The 20,810-nt window shown below is 47.3% G+C and overlaps 2 protein-coding genes across 4 annotated transcripts in view; one reads left to right on the forward strand and one right to left on the reverse strand.

Moving 5' to 3' along the window:
* Window positions 1–1,895: 1,895 nt before the first annotated feature.
* Window positions 1,896–18,259, reverse strand: slc44a1b (solute carrier family 44 member 1b). Of its 3 annotated transcripts, XM_047585819.1 has the most exons (16): window positions 18,128–18,259; window positions 14,682–14,771; window positions 13,625–13,767; window positions 12,222–12,358; window positions 11,236–11,329; window positions 10,959–11,128; window positions 9,770–9,859; window positions 9,536–9,693; window positions 9,260–9,446; window positions 5,343–5,511; window positions 5,112–5,268; window positions 4,948–5,031; window positions 4,742–4,879; window positions 4,388–4,624; window positions 2,878–2,976; window positions 1,896–2,142 (listed from the first exon to the last, which is right to left on the reverse strand). In XM_047585819.1, exons 1-16 carry the CDS (start codon window positions 18,182–18,184, stop codon window positions 2,119–2,121), a joined length of 2,034 nt encoding a protein of 677 aa, XP_047441775.1. In that variant the 5' UTR covers window positions 18,185–18,259; the 3' UTR covers window positions 1,896–2,118. The 3 variants fall into 3 exon arrangements, with proteins under 3 accessions (XP_047441775.1, XP_047441773.1, XP_047441774.1); XM_047585817.1 differs by lacking the exon at window positions 1,896–2,142 and having other exon boundaries at window positions 2,405–2,976; XM_047585818.1 differs by lacking the exons at window positions 1,896–2,142; window positions 18,128–18,259 and adding an exon at window positions 15,039–15,965 and having other exon boundaries at window positions 2,405–2,976.
* A 1,761-nt stretch (window positions 18,260–20,020) lies between these two features.
* Window positions 20,021–20,810, forward strand: part of LOC125008280 (phospholipid-transporting ATPase ABCA1-like) — a 34,429-nt gene continuing 33,639 nt past the window's right edge. Inside the window, exon 1 of the mRNA XM_047585455.1 lies at window positions 20,021–20,079. The gene's annotated coding sequence lies outside the window, so the exon portion shown is untranslated. The remainder of the gene's footprint in view (window positions 20,080–20,810) is intronic.

The following is a 20,810-nucleotide window of genomic DNA, read 5'->3' on the forward strand; positions in this document are numbered from 1 at the left end:
GACCCAGGACTAGACAGACCCAGGACTAGACCGACTCAGGACTAGACCAAGGACTAGTCCCAGGACTAGACCCAGGACTAGACCGACCCAGGACTAGACCCAGGACTAGACCGACTAAGGACTAGACCCAGGACTAGTCCCAGGACTAGACCCAGGACTAGTCCCAGGACTAGACCCAGGACTAGACCGACCCAGGACTAGACCCAGGACTAGACCCAGGACTAGACCAACTAAGGACTAGACCCAGGACTAGACCCAGGACTAAACATACCAGGACTAGACCCAGGACTAGACAGACCCAGGACTAGACCCAGGACTAGACCCAGGACTAGACAGACCCAGGACTAGACCCAGGACTAGACCGACTAAGGACTAGACCCAGGACTAGTCCCAGGACTAGACCCAGGACTAGACCGACTAAGGACTAGACCCAGGACTAAACATACCAGGACTAGACCCAGGACTAGACAGACCCAGGACTAGACCCAGGACTAGACCCAGGACTAGACAGACCCAGGACTAGACCCAGGACTAGACCCAGGACTAGACAGACCATCCCTTTTCCTTCTTAAAGGATAGTTTACTAAATATGAACATTCTCCTAATTTCCTTCTTTGCATTAAAACAAATGAAAAAGTCTGTAGTTGTCGTTACTTATAGCTTATTATTCTGTTGTGTTACTGGTCCGGCCCCTTGAGATCAAACTAGAATGAACCCTGAATGTGGCCCCTGAACTAGAATGAGTTTGACACCTCTGCTTTACAGCCTTCACCAAGAATCAGCTGAGTCCATTTCAAGTAGTGGCAGTGTTTGGAGGACAGGTGCATGATGGGAAAAGTCCAGCCTGAAGCCTGAAAACTGGCCAACGACGTCCAACCTCCACACTCTCCACCTTCAAACATGTTTCTGCTCTTCTTCAGTCTGGAGGGAGGACAGGAAAGGACACGCCTCCACCTGCAGGAAAGGACACGCCTCCACCTGCAGGAAAGGACACGCCTCCACCTGCAGGAAAGGCCTCCATGTGGCACAAATCAAACATCCCCTTGTCTCTCATGGACTCCATCATCTGAACACGTTGAACAAACAGAAGCAGGAAGACTAGTCGATGACGATGTGGTCACATGATGCTTTTTGTTTTATTGCTGACAGGAAGTTCCGCCTTCTTCTTCTCTGGATTTGATTTAATGTGGCGGCAACAGTCTGACTGATCAGCTGATGGATGGCTGCGACCTGCGAGCTGAGTGTCTTTAGTCTGAACTGTTGTTGGTTCCAACAACAGGAGGTGCTGCCATCACTGGTCGGAGGAGGAATTACACGTCAACTACAGAGAACTAGTTTAGATAATAAATGACCATCTCCCGTTAAATGTGTAAATATTGTAAAGGTTAAACCTGATTCCATCCAAACATCAAATAAGAAGGTCTGCAGAGAAACTTCTCTTCTCTGTGTCCATAAACCACAGAAGAAGAGGTGTCACAAGTTTAACTTTTGAGTTTCCAGGAATCCAGGACAATAAAGTTGACTTGATAATTCCAGAAAACCCCAACAGGAAACAGCCGTGTCAGGTTATTTTGACGCTGACGACGACAGTAAGGAAACATTTTCACATGTTATCATATTAGCGACAGTGCTAGCTTAGCTTCCCCTTTTGGTTGCATGACTGTCACCTTGCAGGTCGTCAGCTGACACTCAGTGATCGTCAGCCAATCAGATTTCTGTTCTAGTGAGGGCTTTGTTTCCTTGACGACAGCTCACAGTCTCTTTTCCTCCAATCAGAGGTGGAGCTTCATGGCTGGCCCCGCCCCTCTAACCATCTAGAGTATCGTCCATGTGACGGACACCTCGCCTCCAGATCAAAAACGTTACGCAGAAATAAAACTCTTCAGAGCGATGAGTTCAGTGAGTTTTGTAAAAAAGGACATCACTACGAAAAAATGCATCAGCCGGTTTAAAATCTGCAGCGCTTCAGTATAAAGTGCTTCATTACATTGTTAAGTTTTTACAGTCTCTTATTAAAATATTGTTTTCCCTGGAGTGAAACCATAGTAAACATGTTACACGTTGGTAAAAATAAACTTCTGGAATGTCTCTTTAAGAAGTCCCATAGGCTGATTTTGGTCAAGCAGAACTCGTCCCCGGAGCCTGAAACAGGAAATGCCCACAGAATTACCAGAGCTTCAACATGAGCTGTGAGCAAAGCATGATGGGAAATGAGCTGAGGGTGAGTCGGAGCCCCTGGAGGCCCCTGAGGGCCCCACAGAGGAGCAGCCTGAGATCTGAGACGTCTCCAACATTTTCTAGAACCGTGAACTCTCAGGCTGCTCACGCTGCAGGACCAGCTTGGAAAACAAAGCACGACGGTGAGACGACAAGGCCCAACGGAAAAAAACACAAAGAGCTGAACAACGGTTAGAAAAAAAAACTTTAAATAGAAAATATAGAAAAGTACAAAAATAATGGATAACAGAGACGTCAGTGATGGTGATGACGGTGATGATGCATTAGTGTTCGTCCAGTCAGCATGCATCAGTTAGCAGGTGAGCGTTAGTGCTTGGCGGTGACGGCGGTGGGTTTAATGGCAGGTGTGGTGGAGGGGGCGGGGCTTGGCGTGTGCAGTAGGCTGACGAACAGGAAGAGGGTGGAGGTGGGCAGGTAGACGCAGAGGAATAAGACTACGTCTTCGCTGAGGCAGAGGACGAAGTCGCTCTGCTCTGTCAGCACCCAGTCCACCAGCACCCCCACCAGCAGGTAGTACACCTGGAACTCCTGAAGCTCCTCCCACTCCCCGCCGCCCACTTCTGGGCCCACCCCCAAAGCTGCCTCTTGCAATGAGCTCCTCCGCCTCGACGCGCCCCCTCCACTGCTGCTGTCACTCACCATGGGCTTCATCTCCGCCCCCTCTGACACCACCTCCTTCACCCGGCTACGCCCACGTTCCACAGCACGTTCCAGCCGCCGGCTGCTCTCCACAAACTCCTGCAGGGGGTCAGATACAGAGGGGCGGGGTCAGATATAGAGGGGCGGGGTCAGAAACAGAGGGGCGGGGTCAGATATAGAGGGGCGGGGTCAGAAACAGAGGGGCGTGGGCTCAGATACAGAGGGGCAGGTCAGACATAGAGGGGTGGGGTCAGATACAGAACCCTAACCCAGACATAGAAGGGTGGGGTCAGACATAGAGGGGCGGGGGCTCAGATACAAAAGGGCAGGGTCAGATACAGAGGGGCGGGGTCAGACATAGAGGGGCGGGGGCTCAGATATAGAGGGGCAGGTCAGATATAGAGGGGCGGAGTCAGAAACAGAGAGGCGGGGGTATCAGATACAGAGAGGCAGGGTCGGATACAGAGGGGCGGATGGTCAGATACAGAGGGGCGGGGTCAGTTATAGAGGGGTGGGGGCTCAGATACAAAAGGGCAGGGTCAGATACAGAGGGGCAGGGTCAGATATAGAGGGGCAGGTCAGACATAGAGGGGCGGGGTCAGATATAGAGGGGCGGGGTCAGAAACAGGGAGGCGGGGGTATCAGATACAGTGAGGCAGGGTCGGATACAGAGGGGCGGGGTCAGACATAGAGGGGCAGGGGCAGATATAGAGGGGCGGGGTCAGAAACAGAGAGGCGGGGGTATCAGATACAGAGAGGCAGGGTCGGATACAGAGGGGCGGGGTCAGACATAGAGGGGCAGGGGCAGATATAGAGGGGCAGGCCAGGACTTTCAAACTCTGCACTGGAAAAACTCTCTTTAAGTAAAAGGCAAATACCTCATCTTTGACTGAAGATCTTTAATGAGGAGGAAAATACGTAAGCATTAGCTAATGTCTACTGCTCTATGTATTTAGTTTACGTCTGTTTGTCTTTGCCTTGACGACTCATGTTTCGGACTGTAGAACAGTGTCTCCCAGTGAACAGTGGCTGCAAGAGTGGACACATATTAGCAGCAGCATTGGCAGCTTGTCTTTGTCTTGGTTTGTCTTGGTTTGTCTCCAGCTGTTAGCCGCGTTAGCCCAAGTGCTAGCAGAATCCCCGACTAACGTATGCTTGGCTTGGTTCATGTGCTGTTTGAAGCTGGAAAGAAAACTCCTTCCTGCAGAGTGTGATGATACTTTATGTGTCTCCACTGGTCCCTCTTGGTTTCTTTGTCCTCAAATGTCCCATGGAGAGGACCAACGTGCTGTTTAGCGTCTTCCATCTTTATGGGTTGGTTCTGCTGCCTGTCACTACCGGATCAGCTGGTGCTAACGCTAACGCTACTTGGACAAACTGAGACACGTTCACAGTCGTTCTGCTGCAGATGCTTCACTGGGTTCAGATTATTAATCACATTAATGAGGATGATGATTAATCCAGGTCTACTCATCACAAAGTTCACAGAAGAAACAAGCAACATTCTCACCATCAGAGCCTTGTCCATGAAGAACTCCTTCCCTGGAGTGCCGTCGTTGTACTTGGTGTCGATGGCGAAGCAGAGGAAGAGGACGTCCACCACGATCTCAAAGATGGACAGGAAGCAGTGAGCCACCAGGAAGGAGAAGAGACACACGATGATGAGCGGCAGCAGCCACTCTGCGTAATCCCGCTGGTAGTTCAGGAGGAGGACTCCGGCGAACGCTGTCGACGTCACGATCAGGATCTGATGAGACACGTTCAGAAAGTATCACTGTCCTCCACATCCAACATACAGGACACAGATAAAGCCAAGTACAAAGAGCAACTGGACACAGCTAGAGACTGTCCACTGATGTCTCACCTTCCCCAGGAAGAGCACGAAGTCTCCGACCGCGTTGATTGTGGCGACGCGCAGAGCGTTTTCCACCAGGATGACGAAGGCGTCGCGTGCTGACGTACAGAAACTGGTGCTGTTGATGGCTGTGGCTGCGTAGGCATTCTGGGAAATAAGAGCAGGATGGTGAGACCATCGTCTCTGGATGGAGGGACAGGAAGACCTGGTCCTACCTGATTGAGATAGTTGAGGCACTTCTCCAAACACCACAGGCAGCAGATGCAGGTTTTCAGCAAACAGCGAGCGCAGGCGTTCTCCTGAAAGACAACACAAGACCAGGTCAAACCACCGCCCGTGTCCTCCTCAGAGACGACACAGGAGTGCTCGGTGTTCATACCTTTCCTTTCAGCTGGTTGTGGACATACATGAGGATGAGTCGCGGGATCTTCACCAATGTGATGATGAAGGATCCTTTAGCGACGGTGCCCAGGTGGTACCGGACCAGCCTCAGGACTGAGGACAGGATTGGGGTCACCGGGAGCCGGTTCTTGTCCCTGGAAGACAAAGCGCTGGAGTTGGTCTGTCTGTCCTCCAGTCCATTTTACTAAAACGGCCGGTGTGGACTCACCTGGTGAAGTAGTAGGTGACCACGGCTCCGGCCACAGTCATCTGCTGACAGGCCAGGATGAACTCACTGATCCAGACGAGGCCTACGGCGTGGTACCAGGTCAGGTACTGCAGAGGACCTGTCAGCCTGAACTCTGTCAGCCCTGTCTCCTCGTTCTGGATCGGGTTCCCTGCAGAATCACAGACCAGGACCAGGACCAAGGCCAGGATCAGAGACCAGGACCAGATCCAGATGAAAGACAAAGGACAAAGAAATATATTGTTAGCCTTATAGCATAATTGCCAATTTGACAATAAAAATAAATCAATTAAAATACCAACATGCTTGTTAAAGAAACATGACTCAAATGACGAGGCTAACGATGTGTATTCTGAACTCATCCTCAGGATATGAACTGTTGATCTGATTCTGATTTAGAGATTGATACAACAACAACAGCCGTCATGGTGTCATAGAGTCATAGAGAGAGTTTACAAGTTTACAAAAACGTACGCAAACATCATTACAGTCTCAAACCAATGAGAAGCGAGTCTGTCAAATAGCACACGTAGTAATATTTAGCATATATTTCTCCTTTGATCTTCTTCTCATGTCTTGCCATCTCTTCTTAATTTCATCTGGTGTTCTTGTTTTTTTCCACAACGTTGGCCTTGTCCCAGGTAGCGGGTGGCACACTGTCCCTATGGTTAGCACTGATGCCTTCCAGCGATAAGGTCCAGGTTCGGGCTCGGGTCTTTCTGTCATGGTGTCCCAGTGTCATGATATTCTGGTGTCATAGTGTCATGGTGTCATGATGTTCTGGTGTCACGGTGTTCTGGTGTCGTGGTGTCATGATGTTCTGGTGTCGTGGTGTCATGGTGTCCTGGTGTTCTGGTGTTATGATGTTTTGGTGTTCTGGTGTCGTGGTATCACGGTGTCCTAGTATCATGGTGTTCTGGTGTCATGGTGTCGTGGTATCATTATGTTCTGGTGTCACGGTGTTCTGGTGTCATGATGTTCTGGTGTCACGGTGTCATGATGTTCTGGTGTCACGGTGTTCTGGTGTCATGATGTTCTGGTGTCATGATGTTCTGGTGTCATAGTGTCATGGTGTCATGATGTTCTGGTGTCACGGTGTTCTGGTGTCGTGGTGTCATGATGTTCTGGTGTCGTGGTGCCATGGTGTCATGGTGTCATGGTGTCAAGATGTTGTGGACTTCTGGTGTCATGATGTCGTGGTGTCATGGTGTCGTGGTGTTGTGGTTTTGTGGTGTTATGGTGTCGTGGTGTCATGGTGTCGTGGTGTCATGATGTTATGGTGTCATGGTGTCGTGGTGTCATGGTGTCATGGTGTCATGATGTCATGATGTCGTGATGTCGTGGTGTCATGATGTCATGGTGTCGTTGTGTCATGATGTCATAGTGTCATGATGTCATGATGTCGTGGTGTCATGGTGTCGTGGTGTCATGGTGTCATGGTGTCATGGTGTCGTGGTGTCATGGTGTCGTGGTGTCGTGGTGTCATGATGTCATTGTGTCGTGGAGTTCTGATGTCATAGTGTTGTGGTGTCATGGTGTCATAGTGTCGTGGTGTTGTGGTGTCATGGTGTCGTGGTGTCATGGTGTCGTGGTGTTGAGGACTTATGGTGTCGTGGTGTCATGATGTCATTGTGTCGTTGTGTCATGATGTCATAGTGTCATGATGTCATGATGTCGTGGTGTCATGGTGTCGTGGTGTCGTGGTGTCATGGTGTCATGGTGTCGTGGTGTCGTGGTGTCGTGGTGTCATGATGTCATTGTGTCGTGGAGTTCTGATGTCATAGTGTTGTGGTGTCATGGTGTCATAGTGTCGTGGTGTTGTGGTGTCATGGTGTCGTGGTGTCATGGTGTCGTGGTGTCATGGTGTCGTGGTGTTGAGGACTTATGGTGTCGTGGTGTCATGATGTCATTGTGTCGTGGAGTTCTGGTGTCATAGTGTTGTGGTGTCATGGTGTCGTGGTGTCATGGTGTCATAGTGTCGTGGTGTTGTGGTGTCGTGGTGTCATGATGTCATGGTGTCGTGGACTTCTGGTGTCATGGTGTCGTGGTGTCATGATGTTATGGTGTCATGGTGTCGTGGTGTCATGATGTCATGGTGTCGTGGACTTCTGGTGTCATGGTGTCGTGGACTTCTGGTGTCATGGTGTCGTGGTGTTGTGGAGTTCTGGTGTCATAGTGTTGTGGTGTCGTGGTGTCATGGTGTCGTGGTGTCGTGGTGTCATGGAGTTCTGGTGTCGTGGTGTCATGATGTCATGGTGTCGTGGTGTCATGATGTCATGGTGTCGTGGACTTCTGGTGTCATGGTGTCGTGGTGTTGTGGAGTTCTGGTGTCATAGTGTTGTGGTGTCATGGTGTCATGGTGTCGTGGTGTCGTGGTGTCATGGAGTTCTGGTGTCGTGGTGTTATAGTGTTGTGGTGTCGTGGTGTCATGGTGTCGTGGAGTTCTGGTGTCATGGTGTCATGGTGTCGTGGTGTCATAGTGTTGTGGTGTCATGGTGTCATGGTGTCGTGGTGTTATAGTGTTGTGGTGTCGTGGTGTCATGGTGTCGTGGAGTTCTGGTGTCGTGGTGTCATGGTGTGTGTGTCATGGTTGTGGTGTCATGGTGTCATGGTGTCAGGGTCGGAGTTCTGGTGTCATGTGTCGTGGTGTCAAGTGTTGGGTGCCTGTGTCTGGTGTCATGGTCAGATGTTGATTTGGTGTCATGATGCGTGTGTCATGGTGTCGTGGTGTTGTGGTTTTGTGGTGTTATGGTGTCGTGGTGTCATGGTGTCGTGGTGTCTGATGTTATGGGTCATAGTGTTGTGGTGTCATGGTGTCATGGTGTCGTGGTGTCGTGGTGTCATGGAGTTCTGGTGTTGTGGTGTCATGATGTCATGGTGTCGTGGTGTCATGATGTCATGGTGTCGTGGACTTCTGGTGTCATGGTGTCGTGGTGTTGTGGAGTTCTGGTGTCATAGTGTTGTGGTGTCATGGTGTCGTGGTGTCGTGGTGTCATGGAGTTCTGGTGTCGTGGTGTTATAGTGTTGTGGTGTCGTGGTGTCATGGTGTCGTGGAGTTCTGGTGTCATGGTGTCATGGTGTCATGGTGTCATGGTGTCGTGGTGTCATAGTGTTGTGGTGTCATGGTGTCATGGTGTCGTGGTGTTATAGTGTTGTGGTGTCGTGGTGTCATGGTGTCGTGGAGTTCTGGTGTCATGGTGTCATGGTGTCGTGGTGTCATAGTGTTGTGGTGTCATGGTGTCATGGTGTCATGGTGTCGTGGAGTTCTGGTGTCATGGTGTCATGGTGTCGTGGTGTCATAGTGTTGTGGTGTCATGGTGTCATGGTGTCGTGGTGTCGTGGTGTCGTGGTGTCATGGAGTTCTGGTGTCGTGGTGTTATAGTGTTGTGGTGTCGTGGTGTCATGGTGTCGTGGAGTTCTGGTGTCATGGTGTCATGGTGTCATGGTGTCGTGGAGTTCTGGTGTCATGGTGTCATGGTGTCGTGGTGTCATAGTGTTGTGGTGTCATGGTGTCATGGTGTCATGGTGTCGTGGAGTTCTGGTGTCATGGTGTCATGGTGTCGTGGTGTCATAGTGTTGTGGTGTCATGGTGTCATGGTGTCGTGGTGTCGTGGTGTCGTGGTGTCATGGAGTTCTGGTGTCGTGGTGTTATAGTGTTGTGGTGTCGTGGTGTCATGGTGTCGTGGAGTTCTGGTGTCATGGTGTCATGGTGTCATGGTGTCGTGGTGTCATAGTGTTGTGGTGTCATGGTGTCATGGTGTCATGGTGTCATGGTGTCGTGGAGTTCTGGTGTCATGGTGTCATGGTGTCGTGGTGTCATAGTGTTGTGGTGTCATGGTGTCATGGTGTCATGGTGTCATGGTGTCGTGGAGTTCTGGTGTCATGGTGTAGACACTGACCTGTGGTCCCCAGGAAGAGCAGCACCAGGACCCAGTAGAGCCAGAAGAGCAGCAGGGCGAGGAAGGTGATGAAGGGCTGCAGGGTGAGGAGCGGCAGGTGGATGAAGACTTTTCCAGCCACATGGAACAGAGCGATGGTCAGAGCCACTCGCTTCCTCATGAAGAGCATCAGCAGCAGCAGGATGACCTGAACACAGACACCAAGACCAGGGTCAGACAGAGACCAGGGTCAGACAGAGACCAGGATCAGGCAGAGACCAGGATCAGGATACATACAGTGAAGACGGTGGCGGCGGCGGCGTAGACGAGCAGCGCCTGTCCACTGTCCCTCCTGATGTCCACCTCCTCCTTTGCCTCCTCCTTCCCTTTGGAGGACGTGTCATTGCCGTAGAGCCGGTGGTCGACATAGAGCCACCAGAGGACGCTGGTCCCCGCTGAGACACAAACAGGACACTTGTCGTCATGGGTCAACACAACCACAACAGGCTCACAGACAGGAAGTGACCTCACCCAGGGATCCCAGGACGACCAGCGCAGTAAGGATCCAGACGAGGACGGCGGAGATGTAGCGAATGATCACCATGAGGATCATGGAGAGGACTGAGAGACAGAGGGAGACAGACGCTGTTATGACTCTGTGTGGTGCTATGCTCCCTCCCTGCCTGCAGGGGGAACTGTGTTTCACTTTTTTGGAAGGAGACCTAAAGAGCTGGAGTTTAACCCTCTGGAGTCAAATGCCAGGAGGAACAAGTTAGAAAACCACAAACATGTAGAACCAACCATTTCTAGAACTTAGAATGTAAATCTAACCTGGACATTTCTAAAGCTCATCAACACATTTACTTATTTACAACTATTTCCATTAAAACTATTTAGGACCATGTCCACAACTATCAGGTGTCCAACCAGTAATAATGTCTGAATGTCTCTAAACTGTCTCCTGTCTCCATAGACTGAATATAGCCTCACTGTTGCTTAGCAACCACTGACACATCATGTCCTGATTGGTTGATGGATGCATGTTTCCACCAATAGGAAAGAAGCTGTCATGTTGTGTTTCTTTCTATCATGTGTAGCTGGCTAGCTCTCTCCTCCTGCTAGCTCTCTCCTCCTGCTAGCTCTCTCCTCTTGCTAGCTCTCTCCTCTTGCTAGCTCTCTCCTCCTGCTAGCTCTCTCCTCTTGCTAGCTCTCTCCTCCTGCTAGCTCTCTCTCCTCTTGCTAGCTCTCTCCTCCTGCTAGCTCTCTCCTCTTGCTAGCTCTCTCCTCCGGCTAGCTCTCTCCTCCTGCTAGCTCTCTCCTCCTGCTAGCTCTCTCCTCTTGCTAGCGTTTTCCTCCATGAACCAAACATGACGACAATATTCAGGAGAAAGACTCAGTTATTTAGAACCAGTCTAGTTTTACTTGGTCTAGAAACACTAGTTAGAAACTGATCTATAGGCTGAAGTTTAGAAACAGACTCTGTGAGAAGAGTCTTGATGCTATGTCATGGCTGTTGTTGGTTGTTGTTTTATCCATGCTCACCCTGAAGATAAATTGAGTTTGGACTGGTATTCTGTTATTCTGCTGGTTACTCAGTAGTTGTTGGTTGCTTTTCTTGTACCAGCTCTGGTTCACAATGTTCTTTAGAGTGTACAAATGATTTTTGATGTGGAGATGAGGGACCACATCTGGACCATCTGAGACGCTTTCATGTCCTCACCGAGTGCGAGGACGCACAGTCCGATGATGACATCTTTACTGGCGGCCACGCCTGCGATCAGACGGTGGAGGACGCCGTTGTCTCCGACAAACGTCACCACAGCCTCCGCAAACCTGGCGTAGCACGACACGTCCACCGGGGTGCAGCGGTTAAACACCGGCAACGGCTTACTGAGGACAGAGGACAGGGGACAGGGCACAGAGAAGTCAGAGAACAGAGGCCAGGGACAGAGGACAGAGGAAAGAGAGGTCAGAGGCCAAAGGACAGGGGACAGTACCTGGGTGGAACAGGAAGTTTGGGACACTTGCTGAACCTCTCTGGGAGTCCAGGATATTTGTGACCTGCTAACTCGTAGGAACAAAGTTCAGAGCCTGAAAGACAACACACAGAGAGACCTTCATCATCATCATCATCACCATCTTCATCATCATCATCATCATCATCATCATCTTCATCATCTTCATCATCTTCATCATCACCATCATCACCATCATCATCATCTTCATCATCATCATCATCATCATCATCATCATCATCATCATCATCATCATCATCTTCTTCATCACCATCATCTTCATCATAATCATCATCATCATCATCATCACCATCATCTTCATCATCATCATCATCATCATCACCATCACTACCATCATCATAATCATCACCATCATCATGGACAGATGAGGACAGAACAGTCTTTCATGGACAACATGGCTGTCATGTTGGAATACGGTGTCACCAGGATTCTAAGACGTCCTTTGTCTCCTTTTGTCCTCTGACTGCTGGATGCATGGACACAGACATGAACTCAGACATTCAGTCATCACCGTGACGACGAGCGTCCAGACAGCTGATTCTCCCACAACCAAACCACTGTTCTATGTCTATGAGGACCTCACACTACATTTCCCATCAGTCCCCTGTTCTTTTTTTCAATTACTGTTTTTATTTATTTTTTTTTACCATGCCATCAGGTTAATGACATATATATGTATGTCATCAACCCTTATAGAATAATTGCCCAAGTAATATCTGAACATTTTCGTAAAACAATAAATAAACAAAATGTTATTGCTGATTCCTGTGTACACTTCCACTTTAAGAATAAGAATAAGACGTTTTTCTTGTCATTGTGACAATGAACAAACCATAGTGAACATGTTGTCTTTGTTTGTGCAAATGTGCCTATTGAGTGTAGATGGACTTGAGGGTAGAAGCTGGTTTTTGTCTGTTAGTTCTGGATTTGATGAGTCGGTATCTCACCGTTGGACATGGCGAACCTCTTGAGGTCCTGGTAGGTCTTGAGCTCCTCGGTGGGACACAGGGACACACACAGGGCCATGGACTTGATTTTCCTCTGGACAATGTCGATGTTGCAGGGATCCAAGAAGAAGACGAACCTACAGAGGACAAGACGTTTCTAATCAGCAAATATTACTACAGGGTCTCCATGGTAACGGTTGTCACATCATAAAAGTAAACCTCCAGCTGAGCCGACATCAGCTCACATCACAGCTGCTACGCCGTTAGCATCAAAGCTAACAAGGATGTGTCAGTGTGAGTCCAACTCAGAATGTCAGAATGTGGATGTGGGACGAACAACAAAGAACCACAGAGAGACTCGAACCCACACTGGACTCACTGAGCTCCTGCTGCAGCACTCAGCCCACACTGGTCACACTCTGGTCACCTGACACCACCTGACATCACCTGACATCACACTCTGGTCACCTGACACCACCTGACATCACCTGACATCACACTCTGGTCACCTGACACCACCTGACATCACCTGACATCACACTCTGGTCACCTGACATCACACTCTGGTCACCTGACACCACCTGACATCACCTGACATCACACTCTGGTCACCTGACATCACACTCTGGTCACCTGACACCACCTGACATCACCTGACATCACACTCTGGTCACCTGACATCACACTCTGGTCACCTGACATCACCTGACATCACCTGACATCACACTCTGGTCACCTGACATCACCTGACATCACACTCTGGTCACCTGACATCACCTGACATCACACTCTGGTCACCTGACACCACCTGACATCACCTGACATCACACTCTGGTCACCTGACATCACACTCTGGTCACCTGACACCACCTGACATCACCTGACATCACACTCTGGTCACCTGACATCACACTCTGGTCACCTGACATCACCTGACATCACACTCTGGTCACCTGACATCACACTCTGGTCACCTGACATCACCTGACACCACCTGACATCACCTGACATCACACTCTGGTCACCTGACATCACCTGACATCACACTCTGGTCACCTGACATCACCTGACATCACACTCTGGTCACCTGACACCACCTGACATCACCTGACATCACACTCTGGTGACCTGACATCACATTCTGGTCACCTGACATCACACTCTGGTCACCTGACACCACCTGACATCACACTCTGGTCACCTGACATCACACTCTGGTCACCTGACATCACACTCTGGTCACCTGACATCACACTCTGGTCACCTGACATCACCTGACATCACCTGTGTAGAGGTAGCTGCAGTGGAAGCTGCTCAGGTCTGACGACTAGTGGTGATGATACAGTATGACACTAGCTCGACTTCTCCTCCCTCAGCCAATCAAAAGTCTCAGCAGCACTCACTTCCTGTCGGTGTGGTCGAGGCCGCTCAGCCGGACGCCTTCGATCTGCTCGTTGCGTTGACCACACGTGTTGCCGTAGCTGTCGTACCCGAAGACGAGGCGAGAGGCTCCGCCTGTGGCAACGGTGAAGCTGCAGATACTGCCCTGCACAACGGAGACGAAGTTATTAAGTTGTTAATATGAAAACCACCACTTCATTAATACGATTAATAAACAATATGAATACGATTGATAATATTTTATTAATACGATTATTAAAATACAATAAATAAAACATCATTAAAATTATAATTAAAACAGTATCGTATAATAGTTTACAGTCTTGATTGGGTGCACGTCAGAATTTTCCTTAAAGTCAGGATGCTAATGTGAGAGAGGCCTTTAGCTGCTTAGAAGTTCCCCTGGGTTCCTCTGGTTCCTCTCCCACTATGATGGAGTGATGTTTGTTGGTGGACCACTCCTGTGGAGGGGAACAGTCGTCTTCAATCTGTCTGACTCTCTGTGGATTATTTGTGGCTTCCAGACTCTTTACAGATGGTTGTGGAACCTTTTCCAGCCTGATGAGCAACAACAACTCTTTTTCTGAGCTCCTCACAAAGCTCCTTTCATCTGTTGTCATCACACACTTCAACACAAACATGAGACAAATCCCTGATTTATAGAAACTGAACCAGGACCTGAGTCTCAGCACATGGATGGAAACACTCCTGGACTCTGGTTTAATCATCTCCCATGTGTGATATTGGTTCTCTGGGTTCTCTGGGTTCCTCAGGACTCTGCTGAAGATCTGTCGATGTTTTAATGTAAAGTGCTGTAGTATTATAGATTATATTTTAGTATTAGTATGTGCAGTATTGTTATAATACAAATTGTATTATATATGGTAGCATTACTTGTAGTATATAATGTATTACAGTACATATTCTAGTATTATTTGTAGTATATCTTGTAGTAGTCTGTGTATTGTAGTATATATTGTAGCATGATGTCTTTCTGTGTGTGGGTGTAAACACGGAGCCGGTGCCGGTGCCGGTGCTGATGGCGGATGCCCTGGTTACCATGCCGACGCAGAAGACGGTGAAGAGCAGAAACCAGGGCAGGTCGGTGCAGCTCCGGTCCTCCAGCGGTCTCCATTCTCTCTTTGTCCTCTGAAACACACACAAACACGACCTCAGTCAGACCGCAACCCGGGATACACCCTGCCCAGGCCCCGGACACACGTTACCGGAGCTAACGGAGCTACCGGAGCCGCTGGCAGGCCCCGGTAATTGGATTACGGGAGGTGCTGGCTTTAATCTGAGCTCGGCCTTCTCTGCTCCCCGGGACCGATTCTCCGTTAACGGGGAAAAATGAACATGCTGATGAAGGACACACCGGGATGGGGGCAGAACCGGACTGGACCGGGCGCTGCTTACCTCCGTACTACCGCAGCATCCCATTGCAGTCAGGGTGGACGTGCACGGAGCTTCACTGAGCTTCACGGAGCTTGAGCTGAGCAGCAGCGGGGGTCTGGAGCCCGACAGACGGGGGGGAGGGGGGAGACGGACGGCCCCGGAGGCCGATCCCGGAGCGGAGACGGTCCCGACGGTCAGACTGAGCGCTCCGGCCCGGTGAGCATGCTACTGTCCCAGCCTCCTCCGGTTACCGTACCGAGCAGGGATTAACGGCAGAGGATTTGTTCGCCACACTTCCTGGTGGGCCGTCAGGTGCAGCGGCCATTCATCTCATTACGCATGCGCAATTTGTAATAAACAACAGGCCGGCGGAGCTGCAGTACTGAATCTGACCACTGAGTGGAAACTAACGGCAGCGTGGCGCTGTTTCCACTTCACGAAACAATCAATTGAACTGAAGGATTCAGAAAATGATCCGAGGTCACATGTCACAGTAAAACAGTAACAGCAGCACCACTAGAGACACTGGGCCCAGTTCCAGTCCGCCTCCTGAAGACTTTAGTGACGTCAGTGATTGCGTGAGAGTCTAAAAAGGCTCCAGATCCCATGAACAGGAACTGAACAGCACTAACCCCCTTTCACATGATGTTACCTTGACAACAAAATCCTGTTGTCACTGGCTACTCTGGGAGTTTTGATTTGTAAGGAACAGACTTCCTGATCAGTCTTCATCCATGCACTTGCTTTACAGGATGGACTAGAGGTAGCTTCAAAATAATTCATGTATTCAGTTAGAGCCGTGTAGAAGTATTGTCGGTGCAAAAAACAAACAAACAAATCAAAAACGTTCGCATTAGCATGAAATGTGCTGAAAGTGATATTCAATTTTTCAGGGAGTCAGCTGACCTTATACTCACATGACCTTCTGTTCAGTCCCAGTCCCTTGAGTTCCTTTCACATTGTCCATGGTGTGAAATGCTCTTCCTTCCACTATTAAACACAGCCCTGAGTTCTACTGCTGCTTTTCTTCCAAACGTTTCTCCATCAATCAGGATTTATTTCTTCCTGGTAGAACATGGTTCCCCACTGTCCTTCCAGTCTGGAATAAAGGTCTTAAGCCAGTTTCAGTAGTTTCTAGATGTTTGATTTAATCCTCCTCCACCAGACTAACATCTCCTCCACCAGACTAACATCTCCTCCTCCAGACTAACATCTTTTCCTCCACCAGACTAACATCTCCTCCACCAGACTAACATCTCCTCCACCAGACTAACATCTCCTCCTCCACCACGGGATGTGTCTTTACACATGGTTGTTGAAGAAATGAGAAGCTGCTCATTGCGTTTGTGTGTGTCGTTGTAGCTATTGTTGTTGTTGTTGTTGTGGTGGTGGTGGTGGTGGTGGTGGTGTGTAAACAGTGGCGTTTTGTGTTGGTTCAGTTTCATCTATAGAAAAACAATGAGGTTCAACTAGAAGACGTGAGTCAGAAATCACGTCTTTGTTTCTGTCTGCATGAAGACAAACGTCACAGAGTCCAGTCTGCACCAGTCACCACATGTACACAACCACTACTACACACACCTGCTATACACCTACTACACAACCTCTAGTCCGAGGCTTCAGAGGACAGTTCTCAGTCCTCTGTCCTCCCAGATGGACGTCTACACCACATGGTGTCTCATTAAGGACAGTTCAGTCTGGTTCTCGGCTGTTTGAGCTGTTGCCCTCTAGGAGGCGCTACAGATGCATCAGAGCACAGACAAACAGGCTGAAACAGTTTGTTTCCTGGACTCATCACCGGCCTGAACTCTGAAGAACCAGGTTCAGTCCAGACTCACTGACTCTGATGCTGATGTTGATTTGTTGATTCAGATTATTCTGTTTCAACCTGTGCAACAGCTTCTCTGGTAAAATAGATTTTTACATTTCTTTTTATAATTTTTCTATATCTCCAGTAGTTTTAGTATTTTTACTCGTAAATAGAACCTTTTGCACTATTTTGTATAAACGTTGTGTGTGCACCGAAAAGAAGAAACTCTCCCGTCTCATTATACTGTCTGATAACAACAGACATTCTATTCTATTCTATTCTATTCTATTCTATTCTATTCTATTCTATAGCTGTCACCAGAACTAATGACAAAGTTTATCTTATTTTAGCTGAAGCTAACTGAAGCTAACTAAAGCTAACTGAAGTTAACTAGAGCTAGCTAAAGCTAACTAGAGCTAACTGAAGCAAACCAGAGCTAGCTGAAGCTAACTAGAGCGAACTGAAGCTAACTGAAGCTAACTGGCTGTTAAAAGCAGATATCTGAAGCTAACCAGAGCTAACGGAAGCTAATTAAGATAGATGAAGCTAACAGAAGCTAGGTGTAGCTAACTGTTTGTCTGTAACCCAGGGCTGGGCAGAACATTTCTACAGGGGACACATGAAGAATCTGAGCTGGATGTTGGAGGCCGATATTTATTTTCTTCCGTTTTAAAAAGCAGTAAGTTATATATTTTAATAAGCTGCTACTCAGAAGTATAAGCAAATTCTGAAAATTTTTATGAATTTTGGTGTATGGCGAGGAGGAAAATAAAACATAATGGATCTGTAGTTTTGTATATAATGCGTTGGAACGTTGGAAACTTTGTGGGAAAGCTTCGGTCGACTAAGGAGGGACCACGTAGCTACATTAATTATTTTCTGGATCTCAATAAATCTCAACAAATGTTTGATAGAAAACAAGAAGATGCCTCAGTCATCCTTTATGAAGAATTAATGGATGCAGATTCTAACAGCGCCATGACATAAATAATATGTCATGGCTTTTCAAAATAAAAGCAACGCAGTTGTATTGCATGCACAGCATAAATACTTGTTCATTTGTTTATGACTAACATACCACGGGTCAGACAGGCCAAAGGTCCGTGTAATGTCCAGGTCTGATCTAAGAGCATCAGTTCATGCTGCTACAGCTGCATTAAATACAGATGATTATTCATTAAGTACAGTAGTTAATAAACCTGTAGTTAATTGAAATATTAATGGAGCTGACCAGATCAGGACTGACTGACCCATTGGACGTCTTGTGTGTTGTGTTTAAGGATGGCTCCGATTTTTTTACCTTCAGCCTGAGTCGAACCTGCTGCTGAGAGCCTGAGGACAGACGCTTAGGGTCCATAGTCCTGGAAGTCCTGGTCCGGGATGGTCCTGGTTAGTCCTGGATGGTCCTGGTTGGTCCTGGTTGGTCCTGGTGCTGCTGTCAGACTGAGGACAGCAGTGATGTGTGTCTGAACAGGCTGCAGAGGACAGAGAGTCTTTGTCTTATTGTTTACTGTTGTACCAGCCTGAGAGGGGGGGTGGGGGTGGGGTAGTTTAACTTACTCACTGATGCTCCAACATTTCTCCTGGATGAAGGTCAGGACTTTGACTTGTTCCTAAACATTCATCTGGTTCTTCTGGAGAACCACTGGTGTTCTTGGGCTCCTTGTCTTCCTCCATGACCCAGTTTCTCTTCACATTCAGCTCATGGACTCATGTCCTGACATTTTCTTCACATTGAGTTCACATTGCATGCAGTGTTGGTTCATCTTCAAACATGACGATGCCTCTCATTTAAAATGAACACATGAGCTCAGTGTTCATGTGGGGGAGCTCCTCTCCTATAGCTATAAAACTCTGGAATAGTCTACCTTTAAAAATCCATCAGATTAATAATAAACCTGTAGATGAGTGTGAAATAATAGAAGCTATACTCTGTGTGTGTTTTACAATATTGTGTGTTTCTACATGTTATCTAATCTTATAAATATGTTTTAATGTATGTAGCCCACACTTTAAACTGAAATGACTGAATGTCATTCAAGTTTTCTTCTATATTTCATTTTTGTTTAAGTTTAATATGTACATAAGCTCCGTATTTCACAACTGTAAATTGGTGAAATTGTATATTTTTTACATTAAATGTAATGTGGTGTAGTGTATTGTATGTAAGGTGTGGAATGATCCTTAGTAATGCTGTCTCATTTAACGAGTTCACTGATTTCAAACTGTCTCTCGTCAGTGAATGAGTTAATATTCATCCTGTTCATCAGCAGAGGGCAGCACATTCATTCATTCATTCATTCATTTTCTGACACGTGATGATCACACTTGAACAGCAGGTTGCGCTGTTATACCGTTCACAGCTCTATCTATGAACCACCATCATCTTCATCATCATCACCTGCGGCTGTTCTACAGGAAAACATGTCAACAAACCGATAAGTAAACAAACAAACACAGAGATAAATAAACAGATAAAGACAAATATGAATAAACATAAACCAATAAACAAACACGAAAACAAACATAAAATAAACACGTAAATAACAATAAATAAACATAAAAAACATGCAAACAAACAACATAAATAAACATAAATGGTCGTGTAAACAAACATAAACAAACAACCGTGTTAACAAACATAAACAAACAACCGTGTTAACAAACACAAATGAAACATCAGCAGACGAGTCTTTTATTTTGAAAAGCTGAACCTTGCACAGAGCTTTGTCACTTCCGCTCAGTGTGGCCGGAAGCTACGAGACTTGACCTCAACAAAATAAAAGCAGGGTCATCATGGTGAAGTTGTTGTGATGAGTTTCTAAACCGACTCATTGGTATAAACGTTTTGTTTCATATAATTTAGATAATATGTTCCTCACAGTCGACAGATTATCATCATTATTATTATTATTATTATTATTATTATTATTATTATCATCATTATTATTATTAGTAGTAGTAGTAGTAGTAGTAGTATTGTTGTTGTTATTGAATCCTCTATGAACTGTTTTCATTTAACAGTTTATCTCCAAACTCAAATAAAGAGACTTGTACAAAATGACTACGCTCCCCTGCTTTTATTGTGAAGGTCCGGGTGGACGCAGTGATTGGTTCATGTGTGCTCCGACTTTTATTGTGAAGGTCCTGGTGAGTTTTATTCTTGAGCTGCAGCTCAGAGAGAATCAGATGCTGCTAGATGAAAGCGGAGGAGGAGCGGACACACCGGGACTCACACGACACTGGACCTCGGTGAATACCTGTTTACCTGTTTACCTGTTTACATGAGCGTGTCTTTAATCCGGTTTAAACGCATCTTGTTTTCTCTGTCAAAGTTTAAAGTGCAAAGTTTAGAGATTATTGTGGGCAGGGGGGTTAGAGAGCTGCTGGTGTGTTGGGGGACGGTGAGTTCAGGTGAGTTCAGGTAAATTCCAGGTGTTTCTCTGAAGTTTTAACAGAGCTGATGAAATGACTGAGGGTCAGTTTGAGGAGAAGTTTGTAAAGTTTGTTGGTCTGGTCCGTGTCTCGTCCCCTGGTGGCGCTGTAGCAGCTCCCCACCAGACTCCATTCAATATTTCACTCTTTTCACCACAATCACACATGACATCATCAAAGGAAACTTCTCTGAGAAGTGTCTCAGTTTGTCCTGATGAGTCCACGTGATTTAATCCCGATTTAATGTTTGAATTAATAATTTAATCCAGATCTAATGTTTGAATCCAGATCTAGTGTTTGAATCCAGATCCAATGATTGAATCCAGATCTAATGATTGAATCCAGATCTAATGATTGAATCCAGATCTAATGTTTGAATCCAGATCTAATGATTGAATCCAGATCTAATTATTGTCAATATTGAATCCAGATTTAAATCTAAGTAATCGCAGTAACAAGGTTTAATTTTTTGATCAGTTTGATTGAATCAGCCCTCCCCCCGTGTACACACACACACACACACATACACACACACACACACACACACA

Source organism: Mugil cephalus, chromosome 5 (genome assembly GCF_022458985.1).
Source record: "Mugil cephalus isolate CIBA_MC_2020 chromosome 5, CIBA_Mcephalus_1.1, whole genome shotgun sequence".
NCBI classification, from domain to species: domain Eukaryota; kingdom Metazoa; phylum Chordata; class Actinopteri; order Mugiliformes; family Mugilidae; genus Mugil; species Mugil cephalus.